At 27.5% G+C, this 12353-nt stretch overlaps 2 protein-coding genes across 2 annotated transcripts; both read left to right on the top strand.

Annotated features, from left to right (window-relative positions):
• Nucleotides 1-8218: 8218 nt before the first annotated feature.
• On the top strand, nucleotides 8219-8811 carry HO133_005957 (uncharacterized protein; the record flags this gene model as incomplete). The annotated part of the gene is made up of 2 exons (XM_037296860.1): nucleotides 8219-8308; nucleotides 8467-8811. 2 exons carry the CDS (start codon nucleotides 8219-8221, stop codon nucleotides 8809-8811), a joined length of 435 nt encoding a protein of 144 aa, XP_037148041.1.
• Nucleotides 8812-10578: 1767 nt separating this feature from the next.
• Nucleotides 10579-11112, top strand: HO133_005958 (uncharacterized protein; the record flags this gene model as incomplete). The annotated part of the gene is made up of 2 exons (XM_037296861.1): nucleotides 10579-10649; nucleotides 10686-11112. 2 exons carry the CDS (start codon nucleotides 10579-10581, stop codon nucleotides 11110-11112), a joined length of 498 nt encoding a protein of 165 aa, XP_037148042.1.
• Between the last annotated feature and the right edge of the window lie 1241 nt (nucleotides 11113-12353).

Here is a 12353-nt window from a genome sequence, read left to right on the forward strand (position 1 = left end):
TTAGAGTATTAACTCGATTTCTCCTTCGAAGACTACTCGATTAGAGAAATCTCTTATTTATTCTCTTTTTTAAAATTATAATTTTAGATCTATAAATACTCTAATAAGAGTAATTAATATCTTTATATAAGAAGTTCGTTATTATATAGATAGTAATTACTTTCTTATCTAATAAGCTAGAATAACTCGCCTTAAGTCTAAAAATATCTCTATTCTCGAGAATTTAAGCTTCGACTTAAGAGGTTATATAGATATCTTTCTAAAGTTATTATCTTCTCTTTTTTTTAAGATAACTCGATTTTCTTATCTTAATAATAGAATTTCTTTTTTTAAGCTCGATAAAGATAAAGAAAGAAGATTTATTAGTTTTTTCTTATTATTATCTATAATACTTATATAAAGAACTCGATCTCTTTATTAATTTTAGTCTTTATCTTTCTTCTTATTACTTTCAAATTCTATATTAAAAATAAATCTTACTTTAAGAAAATTAAGTATATTAAATCTCTAGAATTTTTATATAGCTATAAACTTAATAAATAGAATTCTCTTTTTATTAGATTAAGCTATATTTAATAAGATATCGAGAAATAATAATAAAGAATATTAAAACTTTATAAATATAGGATTTTCTAATAATAGATCTAATAGATTAATTTTTAATTAATTAGAAGTTTTTAACTTAGAAAATATCGCTTTAAAATTTAATTTTAATAAAAATTAGCTTTTATAAGATTAAGAAAGCTCTTAATAAATATCGCCTTCGTCTATAAAAGTAGATTTAATAATATAATAGATTATACTATAAATTATATAAGTAATTATAAAGAATTTATAATTTATATCTAATATTATAGATTTAATAGATCTATAGAGTCTTCTAGAATCTTCTAGATAAGCTACTTCGAGAGAATCTAATAATAATTTCTATATCTTTAATTTAGAATTCTTTTATTTAGATCTTAAAGAATTATATAGTATTAATAATATTATTTTTAATAATAAAGAAATTATATATTAGAAAGTATATTCTTTCTATCGACGTATGAAAGATTACGTTATAATTAAAGAAGAGAATATTATATATATAAATCTCTCGACTTATTTTCGAGAAGCTATCTTATTCTAATAATTAAATACTCTATTTTAAGATAAGAAAGATATAATAATATAATTTCAAATAGAATTAAGAAGAATACTTACTCGATTATAAGATTATTTTAAGATATTTATATTCTTAGCTTTAGATTAACTTATAAAATAAGTTTATACTCTTAATAATATTAATAGTAAGTATAATCTTATAAACTATATATAGAGCGTTTTTAAGTATATTATATAAATAAAATTTTTTAAAAAATACGTTTAAGCTACTTAGACGTAAAATTACTTAAAAATTAAATTATAAATTATTATATCTCCTTTAACTTTTTAGATTATATTTTATAAATTTATAAAGAAACTTAATAATAGAAAGAAGTTATAATATTATCTTAATTAGTAAAAGAAATTATAGTATAAAGATATATAAAAGAAAGTTTAAGATTAAGATTAAGAGAGAGATCGAGATTAAGATTATAAATAACGATTTAATAAAGATTAATCTTTATTTAGAAAATAATAAGATAAATTTTAGAAAGCTTAAAAGCGATTATTTCTTTCTTCTCGCTCTTTTATAATAGATTTATAAATATATAATACTCGTTCTTATTAGCTAAGGTCGTTATATCTAAATTATAAATATTAATAATAGTTAAATTTCTCTATATATTTCTCTTATACTTTCTAAGCTTATACGTCTTATTAATAGAATTAAGGCGATTAAGTATTTTTTTATATATAGTCGCCCGAATAATAATTTCTATAAACTTCGTCTTAGACTTAGACTTAAGCTTTAATTATAACTTCGAAAAATTAAGCTTTAAGAAACGTCTTATTAGCTCTTAAGCAGTTATTTATAATTATAGTCGAAAACGTCTAACTAAATTAGTTATAGTATTTAAATTAAATAAACTACTAAAATTATAATAAATATTTATTTTACTTAGCTAGATAATATAGCGGTAATTAAAAATATAATAATTAAGAATTTATGAAAATATCTATATCTTAATCTTTATAGAAGATATACTTTTATAATTTTAAGAATAAAAGCTTTATTTCTAAAGGCTATTATAAAGACTATAATTTTATATATTTATAGAATTCTTCAATATATTATATAAGTAATAATAATTATTTTTATAATATATATAAGAATAAGACTTTAGAAGATAAGAAATTCGATTATAAGAATAAAGAAGTCGATATCGAGTTCGTTTCGATTATTTATTATATTATTATAAATAAGATAGAAGATTTATTAATTTATCGAAAATATTAAAAGAAGTTTTCGTCTAATAATTAGTTATATGCTTATTTTAAAAAGAAATCTTATTATTAAATAGCCTCTTTAAAGAATATTAGAAAGATTTCTAGAGAGAAGAATTCTATACTCGATTTGCTATTAGAGAAATTAATATAAATCTCTAAGAAAATGCTATTAGAAAAAACGTTTATTTCTAAAAAACTCGAGTTAATCGAGTTCGTAATATCTACGAATTTGAATAAAAAAATAATTTTTCGATTATAGTATTATCTTATTAGACTATTTAATCTTTCTTTAAAAGCTTTATTAGAATTAGAATATCTAAATATTAAATATCTAATAAGTATAGAAGATCGAGTTTTCTTAAAAAGACTAGTACTCTTTTTCTCTATTAAGAAGTATATAACTTCGATTATCTTACGTGGAATTAATTTAAACTAATATTTTATTAATAAATAAATTACTTTTTCTTTTTTTATAAAAGATAAAACTTTAAAAGAAAAGTTTATTATAATTAAGTTTATTTAAGATATATATATTATAAATAATTTTAAAATAAATCTTTTAATAGAGATAAATATACTCGATTTAAAAGAAGTAGTAATTGATCTTTTATAAAAGAAAGTAATTTTTATTAAGTATAAGAATATTATTATATCGATATAAGCTACTACTAAAGATAATATAAGAATTTAATAAATTGTAAAATCGAAATAATATTAAGTTATTTCTTTAAAATCTATTAAATTTATTATTATATCTTTATAAGATAAGGATCTACTTTCTAATCGAGACTTTCTTTTTAAATCGAAAATAAATAGAGTTTATATATATTTTATAAACGTAAATTTTAACTTTATTTCTATTCGAAATAATAGTGATATTTTACTTATAATATTTTATCGTTATAGAATTAACTTCGTAATTAAGTATAAAATTAAAGAAGATTATTTAATTTAAGTGGAGAATTACTCTTTAATAGCTAAGGTATTCGAAGATAAAAAGTTTATATTTAAGAAATTTATTAATTTTATTATATTGAAGTTAGTTATCGAAAAGATAATTATAGATTCTACTTTAGAAACGCGATTATCTAATAAAATTACTATCTATAAGAAATAGAAATATATTAATATAATATAAAGTATTTTAGAAGAAAACTTTTATATTTAAGAAGATTTTAATAATATTATTAATCTTTTTAAAGTAGAGTAGCTATAGATATTAATTATTATAAATTAATAATCTTTCTTAACGAAGTTAGAGAATAAGATTTATTTCTTAACTTTAGAAGATTATAAGTTTATCGATAAAAAGTTTAATAAGATATATATGTAAGATAAGATAAGCTGGTTTAAGAAACTAACTTTTTTTACTTTTTCTATTTTTATAATATATAAAATAGTTTATATTAGATTTAAGAAAATATCTAAGTAAAAGAAAAAGATTATTATTAATATTAGAGGTTTTAATAAGATTACGATTTTTAATAATTATTCTCTTTCTCTATAGAATAATATAATTATAATAATTTAAGAATATATTTTTATTAGTATAATTAATTATAATAAATAATTTTATCTTTTTTTAGTAAAAAAAGATTATCGATAACGATTTATTATAATATCTTATTAAAAATTAGAGTATTTTAATATAATAGTAATAGATTTTAAAAACTTTCTTTATTTATATTATTATTTTACTAGATACTATATAGATAATATTATTATCTTTTTTTAAAGCGTAGAAGATTATTTCGAGTATTTAAGAATAATCTTTTATCTCTTCGCGAAATTTAAAATTATTCTTAAATCTAAGAAATTCTATCTTAAATATTTATTAGTTATACTTCTAGAATAGAAAGTAAATAGATTTAATCTTATTACTATCGAGAAAAGAGTTATAGCGAATAAGGAAATATAGTTTCTTACTATTTTAAAAATACTCGAAATCTATATAGAAATAGCGAATTAGCTATAAAGAAATATTAGATACTTTATTTAGATTTCTAAACTACTATAACGTTTAAAAATAAAACTCTTAAAGCGATCTTTAGCCTCGGGCGATCGTTTTTATAGAAATTTCTCGAAGATTATAAAAGTAACCTCTATCGAAAAAGAAGTAGAGGCTTTTCGTATTTTATAGTAAATATTAATTACGAAAATTTATTTATATTATTATAATACTAGTTATTAATTTTATATTAATCTCGATAAATTTAAAAAATATAATTTCGAAGTTATAATATATTATATAATAGATAATTCTTAAGAAAGTTCTTTCTCTAAGATAAATATTTAATTTATTATATTTTTATTTAAACTTTTAAACGTTATAGAGTTATATTATTAGTTAATAAAATTAAAAGTAATTATCTTAATTTAAATTTTAAAAAAGATTTTTTATATATTTAGCTAAAGAACGAAAAAGAAGATTATTATTTTTATTAATTACTTTATTATTATTAATATTATTTATTAAATTATATTTTCTTCTTTATTCTCTAATTAAATAAATTTATAACTTATATATATTTTATAATACGCCTTTTAATTTAATCTAGATATTTAATAAAGACTTAATAAGTAAAATATAATTCTCGACGTTTTATTTAGATTACTTTATAAATAGAAAGAAAAATTCGACGTTTAAGATCTAGAAATTCTTAATAAGATTCTTATATATAATTTGATACTTATAAAAATATCTAAAAAAAATCGTATTAAACTTATATTTGACTATTAAGAGAATAAAAAATAATTAAAAATTCTTAATACTTTCGTCGCTTAAAAGGTATAGCTTCTTGAGAAATAAGAATCTAAGAAATACGTTAAACTCTCGAATATATAATTTCTACTTTAAGATAAAATTATCTATTATTAAGATAAGTTTAATAAGTAAAAATAGCTTTATATTTTAAAAAAGATAAAGTAGAAGATTTTCGAGCTTACTTATAATAATTATAATTATATTAATTTTTATAGATTATATTAGAGAATTATAAAGATTTACTATATAAGATATTTAACTCGACGCTTAAAGCGTTATATTATTTATTACTTAAAGTATTAGCTAAATTAGACTATAAGATATACTTTATATAAGAATCTTAAATCTATTATAACTTCTTCTTTAATTTTCTATATAATTACTATCAATTTTATTCTAATACTATTACTTTTAGAAAATAGATTTAATATAATAATAATTATTATTAATAAGTTTTTTAAAAGAAATATATTTATATCGAGAAAAGATATATAAAATACTATTAAATAAGCGAAAGTCTTACTTTTTATTCTCGCTAATTAAGAAATTTCTAAAGCTATTATTTTAGATAGAGATTTAAAATTTCTATTAAAGCTCTAAAAAGCTATTTTTAAGATCTTAGAAATAAAGCTTTTTATTTTTATTACTTATTATCTATAAATTAATAATTAATTTAAACGAACTAATTAGATAATAGAGATTACTTTAAAATTTTATATTTCTTATATTCTTAATAATTTTTAAAATAAATTCTTTATATATCTAAGAGATAGTTTTAATAACTCTATAAATATATTAATAGAAAAGACTCTTAATAAGATTATCTATAGTATAAAATTTAATAATAAATCTAATATAATAGATATCTTAGCTAAAAATTAGATAGATATTGTAAATAATTATACTCGATATTAATAGAAAGCTTTAGATATCTTAGCTTTCGCGATAGTTAATATAAAATTTAAATATAATTTAAAATATAAAGCTTTAATTATAGAGAAAGGGGATAAAGCTTTTATTAAGCTCTATAGAAAATATTATCTTTTTAGATTTAAGAATATAAAACTTTTAAATTAAAGAGTTAGATCTTTTATTATTCTTAAGTAAGTCGAAAACTTAATTTATAGATTTAATCTTTTAATTATTTAGAAGATTTACTTTATTATCTTAATTATAATACTTAAGCTTGTTACGAGCGTACCCTTGACACACCACTCAGCCCTATGGCTAGCGGGCCTTGGCGGAGGCATCTCCTACTATATCATGCCTCCTTCCCACCTACATAGTTCGGTAGCCTTATTATCCTATCTACCTCACCCATACTGATATCGCACCTATGCTGGTCCTGACATTATAATAAGGCTCCTTCGTATACCCGGCGAAGAGAAATGCAATCGAACACACTCCATTCGAATTAGCGGACGAATTCAAAGAAATGCGCTGGCAGGGGCTTTGGCAAGATACCAAGTTGAGCCATCGTATCCCTGGGTAAGCCCACCAGACGGGTAACTCGATTCCAAAGAGCCTCACGGGACAGCGGAACGGCCTCGCCAAAACAGTGGGCGAGGGATAAATAAGGCACTGGGACCATTCGTACGACTAGCGAATTGATAGTAGAAAGAAATCGTCACAAACACCCCCACACTCACAGTGAGCCTGCTACAATGGCAGCAAACGTACGACCTCTTCACTGAGCATGTCGACAACACACATAGTGAGCCTGCTACAATGGCGACGGGAACAGCCTCGAAACGACTACGATTCGACCTCTTCACTGAGCATATCGGCAACACACATAGTGAGCCTGCTACCAAATGGCATTCACCACATTCAATTCTTTCCCTACCTCCCTACCAAACCTACGAATCGACAAGCGCGGCTGAGTTGAGACAAAGGATGGAATGGAGGATGGATTTTTGATGGCAAGAGTATGGGAGACACAGGGCAAATCTACAGTGAAGCTCCCAGGCCAGGCTGCCAACTGGTGTTGAGGGGGTTTCATAACACATGCATGCGTTGGATTTTCTTCAATTCTACCGAAGGACTATGGCAAGGAGAAGAACTCGGGGAATCTTGCTGTCACGCAGGCAAGATATGGCCAATATCTCCAGGATCTCTGCAGGACAATACCACTACACCTCTGCAAATCGTCTCCGGTCGAGGCCTACACGGACTATGGATGTTTGGAGACACAGGGCAAGCAATGGGCGTGCATCTCCGGTTTACCAGCCATGGGGGCCATGGCTATTGAGAGGGGGGGGTAGTGTTACGAGCGTACCCTTGACACACCACTCAGCCCTATGGCTAGCGGGCCTTGGCGGAGGCATCCCCTACCATATCATACCTCCTTCCCACATACATAGTTCGGTAGCCTTATTATCCTCGTTCTACCTCACCCATACTGGTATCACACCTATGCTGGTCCTGACATTATAATAAGGCTCCTTCGTACACCCGGCGAAGAGAAACACATACGGGCCAATCAACGCACACTCACGTCTATTCGGATTAGCGGACGAATGGTTAATAAACAAACGCGCTGGCAAGGGCTTTGTCAAGATACTAACTTGAGACCAAGACACCACGACCGGTTGAGGTCAAGACAGGAACTTGAGGCATCGTATCCTTGGGTCAGCCCACCAAACGGGTAATTCGTTTCGGCATAACGGAACGGCCTCTGGACAGCAGGAGGGATAAAGCACCGCTGGACTATTCGTAGGATTAGCGAATCGAAAAGAACTCATCAAAACACCCCACAGTGAGCCTGCTACAAGGCGACGGGAACAGACCCGACAACACGATTACGATTCGACCTCTTCACTGAGCATGTCGACAACACACATAGTGAGCCTGCTACCAAATGGCATTCAACACATTCGATTCTTATCACCTACCTCCCTACCAAATCTCACGTTACGGAAGTCGCCTACGTCAGTCAGGTCGTTGGCTGCTGAGTACTCGCTATGGCAGCTTAGGACGGGTACATGGGACTGGCAGCTTAGGACGAGTAGGCCTACGGGGTACTGGCAGTCGAAGCGGGTATATGAGATCGGCAGTTGAAGCGGTAGGCTTATAAAGCGGATGGATGCGGTGGACGACTACGAAGCAAGAGACAAAGGATGGAGGATGGACTTGATGGCAAGAGCATGGGAGACACAAGGCAAATCTACAGTGAAGCTCCCAGGCCAGGCTGCCAACAGGTGTTGAGTGGGATTTATAACACATGCATGCGTTGGATTTTCTTCAGTTCTACCGATGGACTTGATGGCAAGAGCATGGGAGACGCAGGGCAAATCTACAGTGAAGCTCCCAGGCCAGGCTGCCAGTAGGTGTTGAAGGCGAAAAAAGTGGAGGACTATGGCAAGAAGACTGGACAAGGAGAAGAACTCGGAGAATCTTGCTGGCACGCAGGCAAGATATGGTCAACATCTCTAGGATCTCGGAGGGATAACGCAGTCAAGACCAGCATGCGATCCGGCAAAACCTCGGACATGGTGTTTTTGAACGAATTGAAACCATCCGATGTTTTTGACTGCTACCACTACACTTCGGCAAAATCCTCTCTGGTCGAGGCTTACACGGACTATGGATGTTTGGAGACACAGGGCAAGCAATGGGCGTGCATCTCCGGTCTACCAGCCATGGGGGCCATGGCTATTGAGAGGGGGGGGTAGTGTTACGAGCGTACCCTTGACACACCACTCAGCCCTATGGCTAGCGGGCCTTGGCGGAGGCATCTCCTACTATATCATGCCTCCTTCCCACCTACATAGTTCGGTAGCCTTATTATCCTATCTACCTCACCCATACTGGTATCGCACCTATGCTGGTCCTGACAAAGCTTATATCTAAAAAGAAAGATTCTTATTATTAATCTTATAAAAAAGAATAAACTTTTATATTCGATTATAAGAAGTTAGTAATTAAGAATTATTATAAAATTTAGAGATTAGTGAATTAATATATTAATCGATTTTTAAGTCGAGAAAGTAAATATAAAGAAGATATTATAGAGTATCTAGTAAAATAAAAAGACTAGAGAAAAATTTATAATATATAATATAAGATAAAAATTTTGAAAAACGTAAAGAATTTAATCTATAATTACGATTTAAAATATAAGAAATACTCGTAAAGAGAGTATTAAAAGAGGAAATCTTAGAACTCTATATAAGTCTATAGCGTAAAAATTATTTCTTATATTATTAATATATCGTTAAGCTAGATATTAAACGAAGTATAGTTTTTAGACTTTATTAAGTCGTTAAATTATAAATATAATTTACTTTATTAATTTATATTTTCTAATATATTATTATATAAAAGCTCGAATTCGAAAATTTCGAAAATCTCGGAAATCTCGGGAATTTCGAAAGACTTTATAACTTATAATTACGAAGTAAAGTAACTTAATTAGCCTCTTATTTCTTTTCTTTATCTTATTATATTTTCTTTTAACACTTTATAATTAAATATAACTCTACTTCTCGAGAAAAGATTTCTTATAATTCTAATAATTTAAAAGTTATCGCTAAAGAAGTAAAGCGTTAATAACTTTATCTGAGATTTAAAAAAGTAGAAATAACGAATTTTAAGATCTTAACGCTAATCCTTTAGAGCTAAATTAAATATATTTTTAAATAATTTAAATTCTTTTAATTAAGTTTTATAGATCTTAATAAAATAATTAATTATATTTAACTCGAAGTAAAAGAAGATTTATTTTTAAAATAATAAGATTATAGAAGTCTACTATAATATATTCTTAATCGTTTTTTTTAAATTTATCTAAATTACTTTTATAAATTTAGAAATTCTTAAATAAATACGCTTTATAATTAAAATCCTCATCGTCTCTATTTATAGCGAGATTTTTTTATATATCTATCGAATCTTTATTACGAAAATTTAAATAACTTTCTTAATTTCATAGCTTATTATTTAAGAATATCTTTTATTTTAAGATTTAAGCTAATCTTATATTAAATAAAGAGTCTATCTAAAAATAAAGACTATTATTAAAATAAGATTATTTTTATCGAGAAAATAATTAAAGATATTAATACTTCTCTTCGTTATATAAATCTTTTAAATATTTAAATCGCTAAGTGTCATGAGATGCCTCAGGGATACTCATAGGGCCACTAGCGTAGGCTTGGCACCGCACATATCTGCCCTGCAGACCACATAGATAATCAACATCTTTTACAACCACACACATATATGAGTTAAATCATAATGATTCCTTAACAATTGGTAGCAACACCTGGCCCTACTTCATAGGATATCCAGGCGTCATCAGACGTTTACGCAAAGCCCACATCAACACCTAATAGTGTGACGCTCCAAGCCGGACCTCCAACACACTCGCAGTCATCGAGTACCTTTTGACAAACACCCACGTCACAATCGATCCTTTTGATAGGCCCGTCGATATCATCATGTCTCATCCTACCCCGCTCACCTCGCTTCAGGAACAAATGACACAAATGATGGAAATGATAAGATCCATGTGTATAAGACTGGAAGCATTGGAAGCTCGATCTAGGCCAGCTCAGCAATCCACTCAGTCAGCCACTCAGCCAGCTACTCAGCAAGTCACTCAGCCACCTCACCAATCCACTCAGTCAGCCACTCAGCTAGCCACTCAGTCTGATACTCTACAAGAGGAGGAGCAAGAGGAGGAACTACAACAGGCAAATGCGGAGAACACTGCGGAGAAACCAAGCGGCAACAAGGCCACCATCGTCAAGAACACGGCTCACGTCTCCACAATCCCACGTCAAGTCATCACTCAGCAAATGGAGAATACCACTACAATCTGGCCTGCTATCTCTGCATGCCTGGGCAATATCACATTGTGGTACATCACTGCAATGAGCACACAAGAGAAGGATCTACTGCGTCGATCACAGCCAATTGGACCTCTGCAGGCAAGGGTCACCTATCGGACGATGCATATTTGGACGAATTGAAACCGTCCGATGTCTTGTTTCGATAGCTATTTCATTATTCGAAAGCTTTCACTGCGGCAGGAGAACTCGTGGGATGCACACCACTAATTAGCCTGGTGTCTCCATTCCTTTCCGGTTTTTCGAAAAGAACCATGCATGCATACTTCTTGCCATGAGGACATGGCATTTCTCTGTTTTTTGTGGGCAATTGTCATGAGATGCCTCAGGGATACTCATAGGGCCACTAGCGTAGGCTTGGCACCGCACATATCTGCCCTGCAGACCACATAGATAATCAACATCTTTTACAACCACACACATATATGAGTTAAATCATAATGATTTCTTAACACTAAGATAATAAAAACGCGAAGCTTTATTAGATCTTAGCGATATTAATATTAATCTTAAATATTCGCGAGTAAATATTTATATTAGAATTATATTATAAAAGATTAATTAATAAAGATAAATATAAAAAATAATAATAGAATTAAATAATATTATAAGGTTATATTCGAGATTTAATAATTATATAAAAATAAAGAAAAAGAACGCGACTATTTTTAAGATATTAATATTTATATTAACGTCGCGAAGTATAATAATTATAATCTTTACTAAGATTATCTCTACTTTATTTAAAATTCTAAATATAATTTTAAGAAGATAAAAAAAGCTATTATGAAGAAAGTAGATTCCTTAAAGAAGTTTAAAAATATCTTATTAGAGATTAAGAAATAAATAATATTATCGTTAAACGCTAATTTAAAACGACTTAAGAAAAATAAAATTATTTATAAAACTAGGTCTACGATAGAGAATATTATAATCGAAGTTAAATTCTTAAAAAAAATCGCTAAGAAGTCGAACTCTAAAAAGTTAGAATCTAAAAATTTAAATAATAAGATAATAATTAAGAAAAAACCGATTTATTAATTATTTATCTTTGAGAATTTAAATTTAGAGTTAAAAGTTAAGAAAGTAGATACTTATAATAATTATATATATATAAAGAAGAAGATTAGCTTATTAAAAAATACTCTTTTAAGAATATAAGAAAAGCTAATAATAATTTTAATGGCGATAAAAAGAATTTATAGAATAATTACTTTATTCTTAATATAATATAAAAGTATAATAAAACTTATTAAAGACGCTATGAAACTTTTATCTTTTTTAAATTAAAATTATAAATAAATTAAAGATAGAAAAGTTGATATTAAGAGTATTAAAAAATATTAGAGTATTAATAAGCTATT

The sequence above is a fragment of the Letharia lupina genome, assembly GCF_014066315.1.
Source record: "Letharia lupina isolate WasteWater1 chromosome Unknown contig_22, whole genome shotgun sequence".
Taxonomy (NCBI): Eukaryota; Fungi; Ascomycota; class Lecanoromycetes; order Lecanorales; family Parmeliaceae; genus Letharia; species Letharia lupina.